The 13,164-nt window shown below is 41.7% G+C and overlaps 1 protein-coding gene across 3 annotated transcripts in view; it reads right to left on the bottom strand.

Moving 5' to 3' along the window:
* Positions 1–13,164, bottom strand: part of LOC306826043 (PDZ domain-containing RING finger protein 4) — a 122,871-nt gene that overhangs the window by 15,240 nt on the left and 94,467 nt on the right. For all 3 annotated transcript variants that reach the window (XM_079347100.1, XM_079347101.1, XM_079347102.1), the window contains 2 exons: positions 9,913–10,166; positions 6,602–6,704 (listed from right to left, as the gene is read on the bottom strand). In XM_079347100.1, the coding sequence (XP_079203226.1) occupies positions 6,602–6,704; positions 9,913–10,166 (357 nt within the window). The remainder of the gene's footprint in view (positions 1–6,601; positions 6,705–9,912; positions 10,167–13,164) is intronic.

Raw genomic sequence — 13,164 nt, 5'->3', positions numbered from 1 at the left:
AAGTGATCCGAGACTCCACATAAATTACCATCAAACTCATATCTCGATGCAGAACAATGGCAACACAAACACTGACTTTCTGTTCCACTCGAGATCAAATACAATACTCCAACTTTTAGCAAAAACATCTCAGTTGTTTTGAGTCTGGTTGCCAACTCTCTTCTGAGGTTTCTGAGCGTGAAAGTGTTTGATCATGAAAGACATTTTCAGCCTGCACAGTTTGATCGGTGGGGCTTTGAAAAATGTCAGAGGACCTGAAGTGTTTTTTTTTTTTACTCTCAAGCTGTTGCCAAGTTTCAGAATATTAGACTATAAATAAACTATAATTATGCTAATGTGAGCAGATATACATATTTGCTGTAGCGCTGGAGTATTCCGCATCTTCCCGGGGGGAGAGATCAACAAACTATTGACTTACAAATCAGTGGTCGCCAAATTTCCCAGGAGCCTCTTGGAACACAGCAAAGTACCCTGGCGTCGACATGAATTCTGTCTTTAAGTTCATAAATACAAACACACAGACAGTGAGATCTGATTAACCACAGCTGGAGCTTGTGTGAGCGGCACACTTTTCCTTCCTCTGATATTCAAAGTCTTGCTCTGAATATGAAACCAACCAACACTTTCACTTTTCACTCGCAGTTTTCCACAACAGAGGTGCAGCCAAAGCCTCTGCTCCATCTCCTAATGCTGAAACGTATCAAGGGTGTTGGAGGGAATCAAGTGTGAAATGGCCTCTCCTCCCAAAGTCTTCATTAGAGCAGAAACACACCGACTCTCAGCAGCAGAGGCGAGCTGGCTGACTGAGTGGAGAGGAGGATGGAGGGCAGAGGGAAATGAGGCGGGGAGGGTCTGGCGGGACTCGGAGGGGTCTCGCGCCGAAACAGAAAGATTCATTTCCTCTGTGACAAGTGTGGGTTGGCTGGTTACACGTGTCAGATGTGGCAGAGCTTCTGGAAGTGGACAGGGAGGGAGGGTATGAAGTCTGACCATGGCGGGATGAGATGAGGGAGGGGGGAAGGCCATTAACACTGCCAGAGAGCAACCACCTGGTGCCTCTTTCCAACCCACCTAAGCCGTTTATGACCCCCACACACACACACACACACAAACACTTCCTTTTACACACACACACACACACACACACACACACACACACACACACACACACACACACACACACACACACACACACACACACACACACACACACACACACACACACACACACACACACACACACACACACACACACACACACACACACACACACACACACACACACACACACACACACAAACACATCTTTAGGACCAATTCCCATCTTCCTCCCTCTCCCCTTTCACTCATTTCCTCCTTCCTTTCTCTGCGTCTACCTTCTCTCACACACTGGCACATTCACAGATTGTTCAGGTGTGTTTTGGATGTGTTGCTTCGGCTGCTAGGCTACATCCACCTACACAGAGACAAGAAGACGTAGATCCTGCAGCCCTGCGCGATCCATTGGATTTCACGCACAAGCTCACTTAGCGGGGAGGCAGACACTCGTACAGACGTAGAGTAAAAGGAGCTAAAGAAAAACAAACATCATCTCAGCTTTTTGGTTTCGTCTTCCCCGACAGCCTCCACCCGACGGGGAGCTCAGATCTTTAATTGACTGTCTTAGAAGCGATGGCAACCTGAAATCCCTGCTATGTTAGTACACTCAGTGAAACAGGGAAGGAGCTTTGGTGTACCTAAACAAAATGAGCTGCAATATATGTTATTAGATGCATTAAAAAAAAAAAAATCTTGCTAATGAGCTAGCACCATTATTGTAGCTGGAGACGTGATTAAAGCGGCACATCTCATGATGCAACGAAGCAGTCATGGAGGTAATGGGAGCTGCGGAGACAGTGCACATCTTGCATGCTAATATGATTCGTGAAGTTGTGGGATATCTGTGGGAAAAAAAGGAATGAAATCACTGGCAATGTCTTGGAGACATCTGCCTAAAAATAAATCACAAATTAATTGCTAAGGCAAAGCAGAGGTGTGAGCAGGTACTACATCACAACTTGTAGTCCCTTCAAGTCATTTCTGTCAAATTAATGGGCTGGATAAAATGCTGGAGACCTGTGGCGCAATGATCATAGGAAAGCATATTGCATGAAGAATTGCAAGCGTGTTACCTAACAGCAGCAGAAATGTAGCTGTTTTTTTTACCAGATGTTCTTGCTCTATTGTTCTAAGACAAAATGTGTGTTGAAAGAACGCCCACTCAGCTCAGAAAAGTAAAAGCATGGCAACTCCTGATCCATCAAACTCACATTCACCAATCTCTGTCTCTCCTCTTGATTTTTTATCATTATTTTTTTTTCTTTCAATTACATTTTCCAGACGAGCTCTCTGCCTCTCCGGCAGGAGATTGCGGCGTGGAACAGAGAAGAGGGCTGACAGTAAATTAATGACTGCGATGGCGTGATTAGGAGGAAGATTGCCGCCCACCATCATAGCACATTGGATGCCGTCATAATAATCACACCTTTGAGTACCGGTAATTGAAAAAGTAGTCACAAATGCAAGGATGGTTACTACTCGCAGGAAGAGAGTGAAGGTGTAGTTAGTTTGGAGTACTTCCTGTTATTTCTTAACCGATTTACAGTAACCAACATGATGTTGTATGTGAGCACAAAAAACATCAATGTAGGGAATTTATGAGTCATGTTTTTTCTGAGTGAAAGTCTGGCCTGTTTGCAACAAGCCGACCATTAAAGAGGAAAAGGACATTATAGCGTTCCATACAGTCCCAAGTGTATTCATAATAGACTATAGGGCTGGCAGAGAAATGCTTCCCCTCCACTATAAAGAACTATTCAAACAGCTGAGCAGCAATATGCAGTCTATCTTTACAAAAATACAGCAAGTGTCTCTCCTAGCTTGTCAAATGAAGTCTGACTTATTCTGAGCCAATTAAGTTCAGAAATAGCAGATAAAGTGAGAGGGAGGAACAGTGGAGAGTTCGACATTAGACTGTCAGCCTACTAAATATAAACTGTATACGAAAGGAAATTTAAGAAGTTTATGTGTACTGTAGTTATTCGTTTACTTCAAAACTGGTCAGTAGATTTTCCTTATCCACTACTCACCAACACTGAAGACCAACATATTTTATATCTTGGCAAGCTAAACAGTAATTATGGTGCTGACAAACGTTCGGCTAGTTGCGTCTCTAATAGTTTTGCAACTCACCCAGTGAGACCAGTATTTCCTCTTTGGTTCTCTTTTGTTTCCCTCATTGAGAAAGTCAAGTTGTGATCATTTATTAGAGTTAAAATGTTTTTATCACAGAGTAGAAAAGGCAGTATTTCTGTGTATTAGTACTCAACTAGTCTAGTGTCTGAAGGCGTAAATGGAAAAGATAAACTAAGATAAAACGTACCCATGAGCTTGTAAGAGGGATGCTGAACTAAAAAAAATCACTGCTCAATACTGCAAAAAGCTCCATTCACATAATGTTAAGACATTAGGTTTAGTGTTTGTGTCTAAATATTGATTAAGGTAGCTGTAACTGCATATAAACACAGTTATTCACTCTTAAGTTTATAGCATTTAGGACATACTTTATTTATGAACTCCTTTTGTAAAAGAGTTTATTGATGTCTCTCCTTTTTGATGCTACACTGAAAACCATCTTTAGAACTGACGGCTTCCAGTAATATGTAATGAATTCTGAAGCCACTATTATGGATTAGATAGTAAGTCAAAGAAAATACAATGTAGTTGTTTTTTACACTTTAACCTTTACAGCATAAAAATATACAGAAGACTATAAATGTGAAATTCCACTGCAGCTGGCTTCTCTCCAGCTCATCACCCGCTGTTCTCCAGGACTCACATGTTGATTACCCTAACAGAAACATCAATGTCCTGGTGTATTTGGAAGGTGAATTAGGTTCCAATGGTTTCCCTGTGATGTGATGGCAAACTGCTCTCCCCCACTGTGCTTTTTCATCTAATCTAAAGAAATGTGTTTCCTCCATTCTCTTTCCTCTCTTTCAGTGGGAAGTGAGGGATCAGGGAAACTCTGGAAGAGGATTTTCAGCTTTCTCTTACACCCCCCTCAAAGAGTCGTCAGTTGACATGCAGTAAGTGGGGATGCATTAGCACGGTATCAAACTTCCCAAGCATGAAAAAAAAACAGTGCAGGCTGCAAAGCGTACCAAGTGTAATAGGATTTGTTAATAGCGATGAGGCATAAAGAGAGGCTTTAATATATTATATTTGTTCCGATTTGACACTGGGGCGTCTGCGATCCAACTGGGTGCACAGATCTCTTTCAGGATGTGAAGAAACAGCTCAAGCTCAGTGGGTGGAAGCGTTCCGAAGAAATTCAAATGAAACAAATAAGAGGAGGGAGGGGTGAGCACTCATCATGCATCAGACCAGCCGGAGCCCTCGATGGCAATATGTTTGCACCTCAGTGACTCGGAAATAAAGAATATTGGACCAAAGCAGGGAGCGGCGACAGAAGCCGTTATCTCCTCCCGTCACAGTTGATTCATTGCGTCTATGTATATCTCTATGTGTCAGAGATCAACGGTCTTAATAGCATCACCTTTCCAACTGCTCCTGTTACTTTCACTCCGGTGAAGTCGAAGAAAGAAAATGTGTTTCCACTTCCTTTTTTTTTTTTTTTTTTTTTTAATTGCACCCGACAAACTCACCTTGTTTTAATTGGGTTTTATCAAGCGCAGAATCAACGTGCGACCTCAATCTTTGTTCTGGAGTTGGGAAAACAATTAGCAGATCGTAGGAAACTGCCTCCCTGTTTGAGGGTTTTTAAAGCCCAAACATTGAGGCACGTCATTGTTGCCAATGGAAAAAAAGGGAATTTTTCAAGCTGTCTGCAATGTGGCTGATCATCTGTCACGACTGTCCCACTGGGATCTGCCTGTAGAGTCAATTAGCGTTTGGGTCTTGCATCAATTGTTAAGCATCATTAAATACAGAGTGTTGGGGGAATGTTTGTTCATATGTTGGAAAGGTCAGGTGAGGATTTGTCCATACGGTTGCAACTCTGCAAAATGTTGTCAGCAGTTTCAGCAGTTTATTGTTCAACTTGTTTATTAGCACTAAAGCCGATACTAGAACTTTGAGACCAGTTCATGACTGAATACATAATGGATCTTTTTTATTTGATTCTCACATAAAAAATTAAAAAAAAACAGATGAGGATTTAAAGCGTGTGCATACCCATAAAGTTATCCACAAAGGCATCTTCTTTGGACTGTGTGGATGGTAACCAGCTGGAGTTTACAGACATTTATAATTAAGACAGCTTACTTAACAACACTCAGCTCTGCCTTAGAAAAAAGCCATGTGGAAAAAAACTAATTATAGTGAGAACCAACAGCCGCTCTGGATGCTCTCTGATGCTGTTTGGATCAGACACAGATGATTTGGTGCGACCCTTGACCACAGAAACATGACGTTTCATCTCTCTGTGTCATACAGACCATCAGCTGGTTGTTTGAGGGTGACAACAAGTCTGTAGTTGCATTCTTAAACAAACAAAACTAACTTTAGTTCTATGAGCGGGCTACATGCATAGCCCTCTAACAGGCTTAGGTGTTGGTAACAAATTCTGTTGTTGCAATGATGCAGCCTTTCCTGTGAATTATTATCAGGTGTACTCAGATTAAACAGTAATGGAAAACCCTAAAGGCTTTCCATCATTTTGACAGTTGAGAATACTGAGGTAGATTCAGTGTACCATCTAGTAATTCTTGCACAGCAATTCCCTCACGTCTGGAACTTATTATTATGGGAAAATCCTGCACAAATTTACAATGAAGTGTACAATGTCACTGTAAAATGTTTGTGTTATATTTAGTCCGCGTTAAAGAGTACACTAGCTACTCATCTCTAACTTTTACACCTCAGCGCTTTCAGCTGATGAACACACAAGCCACATCGTGTTGGTGAGCCAATGGTGGTGAAAGCTAAATCTGAAAGTTGTTGGATTCAAAGCAACGCTCCAGAAGAGTTCTGCTTGGTGCACTTTGGCGCCCAACGAAGGTCTTTGAGTGCAACTGCCCTGTCCTCAAAACCTGCTTAGAGTATTTTTAGCTTCATCCATCACCATCATCCGTCTCTTAGCCTCAGCCATGTATTGAAGCATATCGAGACATGGTAACTGGCTTCTCTTTAGCTGAAGGCTTGTGAGTGAACCAGTGCTGTAGAGTGAGAGAATCCCAGTGCGCCACCAAAGTCACATAGTACTGAAAGAAGGTGACCAAACCGCTCTCTGGTTTTGAATGGGTTTCTCGCTTTAGAAAGTTATTTGGTGGAAAAAGTTACAGCTTCATTGTTTGTGAAATGAGTGATCTGGTAATTGCCACAGACTATCTCATTACCATTAGAAAAAAAAATCATATTCAATGACATATCTCTTTGACAGCATTTTTAAAATCCTGCCCATCCAAATGACAGACCAGGAGAAGGTCTTACGTAGCCTCTCTTGCCCACAGGGGTAAGCTTGAAATAGCTGAAACTATAAGCCATGTCAGTGAATCTGTCCTGTGCTTAAAAAGCAGTGATGTCCAGTGTGATTTCTTACCTCATACTCAAACTCCTCTGCCCTCTCTCCATCAGCTTGAACAGTCGAGAGGTAGTCCGTTCCGTCATAGTAATCCTGCTCCATTGTATGAAGAGAGTGACAGCTGTCAGGGGAGACAGACAAACAGACAGACAGACAGAGAGGTAAAGAATTAAACGCAAGTATGAAAACTGTTCCACATTTTCTCTCATGTGTTGAATACCTAAGTGACAGGGTTTCCTCGTCTTTGTCTTTCAATCTGAAGAATAAAGGATTTGTCAAGGGCTTTCACTGCCACTAAAGTGTGTGCGATAAAAGTGCAGCCCCTTGTTAATAACAGCATATCCACATGATTTGCTTCCTGCTCCTGACAGACAAACTCCCCCCCCCCCCACATTGTACAGTTTAGTTCTATTCTTCTTCCCTCAGTCACTGAACAAAAACCACACAGTGAGGGCCGAACAAGATGAGCAGCTTTGGTGCCACACAAGATAATCATGCTAGACAAAAAACTAAATATATATATAAATAGAAAAAAACGACACAGCTGAAGATGTTGACTGATGTGTTCAGGGGCTTTCTGACTCTCAGAATTACCCAGCATTGTAATACTGTCTCAAAACAATCTTCCAGTTGCAAAACCAGACTGGTAAACATCAAAATGCTTTATGCGTTGATGCCTCGGTGCGGCACATGAAACAATGCTTGGCAGAAAAATCCAACGACACATTTACCAACTTTAAAAAAAGAAAAGAAAAAAGAGCTAAAAAACATTTGTTGCTTCTATAAAATCTTCTGTATATTGGATCGTGCACCTGATCTCAGATGAAGAGTAGAAATAAATGTGCCTTTTATGGGACACATTGATTACATTTGGGCCCAGCCAAGGGCTGTAAGTAGCCTGTGAGCACACGTTGCACAGTGTTGCCTCGTTTTTATTAGGCCATTTGCTTTAATCACCTTGTAAACCTTCTCAGAGTCAAAATGGATACTCCAATTATGGCAGGAAGGCCCCCTGGGGATTCCGACCGTGATATTGTGTTGGAGACAAAGATGTGGTAATGATTTTGATTGGATCATGAATAGTATTTTATACCTTGAGCGTAATACTGACAATAACGCACGTTTTTAACAATGTTTTTTACAGTGAGCAAACAGATGGGGCAGCAGAATGAAATTCCATCTGTAAATGTTGAAACAAGTCTCAAATGGATTCCATCTATTCCTGACTTTTGGAATTTATCGTCTACTTTGACTCACTCACACAGTGCAGCGAGAGTGTCCCGACTTCTGCAGCTCTGTGCTGCATTGTTGCTGCTTTATTGTTTCATTCCCAAGAGGTGAACCCCAGATATTCCTCTCTATGCTAAACTTTTCTTGTTCACAGTTTACACGTCCTTTGAGATGAACAGAATATAAACTCAAATGCCAGGAGTGGAATTAATGAAGCCCGTTTCTTTTGTTCTTTCCAAACAAAATCTCATGTTGATACTTCAAACTCTCAAGATCTTTCCTTGTACACACTTTTATGTGTTCCTCTTGCATGGACAATAAAACAAGTCTTTGAGGTATTGTACTTATTTGTGATGTGATTAAACTTCTTGTAGTTTTACTACACTTGTTTTGGGCTTCTTTGCAATGAAAGTAACCCAATTACCCAATCAGCTTTTCTCCATTTATGGACATGTTAGTCAGACAAAGATGTTAAATATTTTGTTTGAATCTGTTTTCACAGAAAACTCTCGACATTTTTGGGCGTGAGCTGAATGTGTGAACTCAAACAGACAGTTTTTTTCACCATGAAATTTCCTGCAAGCCCTCGAATGAAATTTCCTCGTGAAGTTGGGGCGAGCGGATGTGTGAAACACTGGTATAACCTGTGAACACGGGCTTCTCGAAAACAAGCGAGCAGTGAGGATCAAGGTGTTAGTACGGTATCTCATGACCGTAATTATCTTTGTGGATAATTCTGCTTCCAATTCTGCTTTTATAAAAAGGCAAAGCAAAATCATGGTCGGTTCAGACCCTGCACAGGCTGTATGGTGGCCCAGCGGTTAGTGCTGTTGCCTCACAGTAAGGAGGTACCTGGTCCAAATCCCCGTTGGACAGGTCTCCACGTGTATGCATGGGTTTTCTCCGGGTACTTCGGCTTCCTCACACAGTCCAATAAAATGCTTAAGGTTAATTGGCGACTCTAAATGAGCTGTAGGTGTGAATGTGAGTGTGGCTGGTTGCCTGTCTCTATATGTCAGCCATGAGATTGACTGGCAAACAGTCCAGGGTGTACTCTGCCTCTCGACTAATGATAGCTGGGATCAACTCAGAACGGGAAAATCAGTATAGATAATGGATGGATGGATGGGGTGTCTGTCTCTGCTATTGTTTCAAAATGTTATTTTATCACAATGACTTCCACATAATAAACATACGAGTATGTTTAACATATAATTCAAATTGTGCGTACAATACCAATGACAATCCAACCAGAAGCAGATATGCTAATAAAACCGCTGATTTAGCGGCGGATGACAAACAAGCTGCATGTCTGGTTTATAACGACAGTGATTCATTTCCTTCTGCACCTGCGTCTCCTCTACATCTATCTACCATGTGACTTTGTTCATGCTGTGTTCGAGTGGTCAAATGTAGGACAATTTCCACAACTTGACAGATCCAGATGCTCATGTATTCAGAATCACTTGGCGCTGTCACACACGGCTAAACGTTTGATGGATTTAAACTGCTTACAAAATTCAATCTCATTGTTTTCTATATACTTACTGATTAAAAAGCACAATCCACACACGCACACGTTCCTTATTAACGCCAATTAGGACTACTCAGTTTGATCTTTCCCTCTTTTTTTTATTTGATGTAAAAAGGAGACTTGAAGGATGTTGAGGAGCTCATTCATCATAGAAATCTATATTTGTCAGAAAGCGCTACGCAGCTGGTTAGACATTTCATTTTTTATTTCACAGGCAGCTTGCATACTTGTAATGCTAATCCTGCAAACACTGATATTTCTGCTTCATAGCTCTATAACATTTCTCACTTTTTTTCCCCCTCCCGTCTTAATTACCATGAGTCCTTGCCAAAGTCAGAACAAGGACACAACAAGAGTTGTTGTTTTCACAGTGGCATTGAACTGAAACACTTTTTTATAGCGCTACAAATTGAATACGATTAATTTCCTTAACGTTGACCTTCTTCAAACTGTATCCTGTTATGAATCCCTTTTTAACATGATTGCCATTCATTTGGCCTAAAGAAGCCAGACTAGTGGACTAAGTGAGCTCAATTGATGTCACTTCCTGTTGTGTGTATGGTACCTGTCAGAGAGCAGGAAGGGACACACGTCAGGCACAGGAGGGGTTGAAGGCCGAAGCTTTGCCAGCGCCATGATGTGTTCAAAGGTGATGTCTGTCTGAGTGCACACATCCACCACACGGATTTCCTGAGGGGGGCCATGGGGCCGGCCGCTTGGGGTCCGCCTGATGACCTGCACCACGACGGGGTCCTTGGCAGCACGAAAGGCCTCCACGGTCTCCTCATGGCTGGACTTGGACAACTCCTTACCATTCACCTAAAGAAGACAAGGAAAATAGACCTGTGAATATTTCAAGATCCCCAAAGCTTGTATTGTGCCTTATTCTGTTGACTGTTGCTATGGAGACAGTCTATAGTGGCAGAACCATAGTTGACATGGACCTAACCTTAGTGCCTCCGCTGAATCTGTGTATACAGAGCCAAAGAAGAACCTTCTGGCCATTCAACATTGAGAAGCCAAGATACAGTGAATACTGCTTTTACTTTTCCTCTAAATCTTTTATACCAGGTTTAAGGAGCGGGTCTGGGTCTGACAAATGTTTGCTACTCTTTGATATAAAGGAGGCACATGAACACATGTCTTGCAGGTCCATGACCTCTGTCTCTCTCTGAAAGGAAGTCCATATAAACACTCTCGACATCTGAGTACAACTAATCCAATCCAATTGAACATCTTTGACATTCAGCTTTGATGTGAGTCTTTCTTACCACCTTGTACATAATTTAAACTGTTTTTAAGGTTTACAGCAGCACATTTCCAACAAAACACACCCCATTTTCTGAACATGCAACGCACAGTATTGTGCCCAAAGGGCCATTTTCTCAGGGTTAATGTATTCAGAAAGAAATTCAAATCTTCTTCCTGCATCTTTTCTTGACACATGATCAAAAAGAAAGCTTCATGAATACAGCACACACAAACACACAGAGAAAGAAAAAAAAACAGTTTGCTGCAACATTATGTGAATGTTAGATCAAAGCCCAAATGGCCTCTCTGTTCACTCAGTCCGTCTTCAAACTCATCTTCAGAAAATGAACTGGATTTTTCAGGCGGATTAAAAACCATTTGCACTACAGCTGGCACATATAAAGAAAATCATTGCTTCATTTAACATCAGTAATTTCTTTGGAAGAGAAACCATGGCTGTGGAACACCTCAGAGAATGTGCTTTGGTATAAACGCTGAAACCAGAGATTATAATTTAGATAACCGCTGGGAGAAATTAAGGTAGACACTCCATAATTACACTTGCAGTTGTATTTAAATACGGTTTTGGAGTGCAACATTTCGCCCGCAAAGCAGACTGAAATTAGCTTAAATGATAACTAGAAAAGTAAAAGCTGACATAAATTCACAAGTGTCAGCTGAGGAGGAACATGGATAGGCATGGGAAAACCAGCAGCAGGGTTTCAGAACATAAGTAAAAAAAACAAGTCCTAAAAACAACCCAGTGGTAGAAATAACAAACATCAAGCAGATTAGACTCGCACAAAATTGACCTCAATTACTGAGCAGTGGACAGTTTGAAGTCGCTGTGTCTGTATGAGGTGCCTGTAAATAAGATTAGAGATGCAGTAGCCAACAGGGAACTCCTCCAGAGGAAGCTTACTGTATGTTTCTGTGTCTTTAAAACATCTCACTGAATGTCACAGCATCCATTTTGAAAAATGACTGTATGCGTTTTCTTCAGTAGCGTAGAATCAATAGAACCTGGCAGCATAAATCTTCTGTAATGTCGGGATCAGCATGGATATTTTATCCCACTAAATGTACCTGAATCTGTGCGACATTTCACGGTAAGTCCCAGTCTCAGGGCGTCAGATTGTGTGCTTGGGCAGATTTCTCTCGACTCAGCAGGAAACCAAACCCGACCTTTTAACTGAGATTCTCGCAGTTTAAACATCCATTTCTTATTTTCTGATTGTTAAGCTTTTGGTCCCAGCCCAGGCTATTCATTCAAGTTTTATGGTGTTTGGTAATAAACCTCTGCTGTATGCAGACTCTAGAGTCAGTATATGCTACACCTGTTACAATGCATTTTAAACATCTCTTGGGCACCTTCTTATGACATCATCAGGGTCATGCTCTCTGACTTTAAAAGCTCCCTCCAGACAAAGGATGCAGTCATTGGAGCGCCACTTTCATTTAATTGTGTCAATTTCAAAAAAATTCAAGACGTGGAAACAGTTTAATAACAAGAATACAAAAGGATCCCGGTTCATTCCCATGTGACTTTGTGTTTGTGTCTGGTTTATTGTTCCTTCTTTCACTTCTCACTGTGTGTCTCTCTGGAGACTGAGTGATGCCCTACACAACCAAAAGAAAAAAAAAAAGAAAAGAAAAAGACATCATTTTCTCAGCCCTAACCGTAGCCATTTAAAACTGCCTGAGCTCTTGTTGTAACCTGGCCTGCTCTCCTGCCTCTTGATGTGACCTTTGTTTGTAGCGATGTTGCATAAATCACCTGAGTGGGAGATAAACTGGGTCAACGCCGCTCCTGTGGAACCACGGGGCAATTTAGAGGAAAAATAAACGTGCCGTCGTGCAGCTTTCCCCTCATCCTTCCTTCCCTCCTCACAAACCTGCTTTCATTCTGCTTTTTGTCCATTCAGCAGATATTAAATACAGCAGCACTTACATTAGACTTAAGTACTGTTTTAAAAAGACATGGAGCACTATAATAATTAGCTTTGATGCATCCTGTGACTGTCTCGCTCTCGCTTTTTTCCGTCGTATTTCCCTGCTTGTGTCTCGCTCTGCGGGCTAACCCTGGAACACGGTGCTTGGTGGAAACAAAGGAGTTGGAGCAGACAAATGAGGCAGCCTATGGCGTATGACAGTCCCCGAGAAAAATGATCACATTTCCCAGCTCTCCCTCTGGTACAGCCTGTCCAGTCAAAGCTCCTCCTCCTTCCAGCCTCACTGCTCGCTCGCCATACTCAAACAAGTAGAGAGACGTAAGGAAAAGAGGAGGGATATATATATATTTTTTTTCTTCTCTGGTTTTCATAAGAGCCAGATGGAACAATTAATCCTCAAATCAACACAGGAATATTAAGTAGCCTTAACTCCTGCATGAGGGGCTTAACCATCCTTGGCTGATGTATATACAGCTAAACACAATGTGTAGCTGTGTTAGTTGCTTGGATCTGCAGTCCTATCTGACAGATGGGAAGGCTTTCTATAAGCCTGGCTGCGGATTCCCAGAAATTCCCAGATATTCCAAGAAGAAGAAGAGAAGATATGCCTCTGC

Source organism: Symphodus melops (genome assembly GCF_947650265.1).
Source record: "Symphodus melops genome assembly, chromosome: 6".
NCBI classification, from domain to species: domain Eukaryota; kingdom Metazoa; phylum Chordata; class Actinopteri; order Labriformes; family Labridae; genus Symphodus; species Symphodus melops.
The sequence above is the reverse complement of the archived record's forward strand: the minus strand, read 5'-3'. Positions and strand labels throughout refer to the sequence as shown.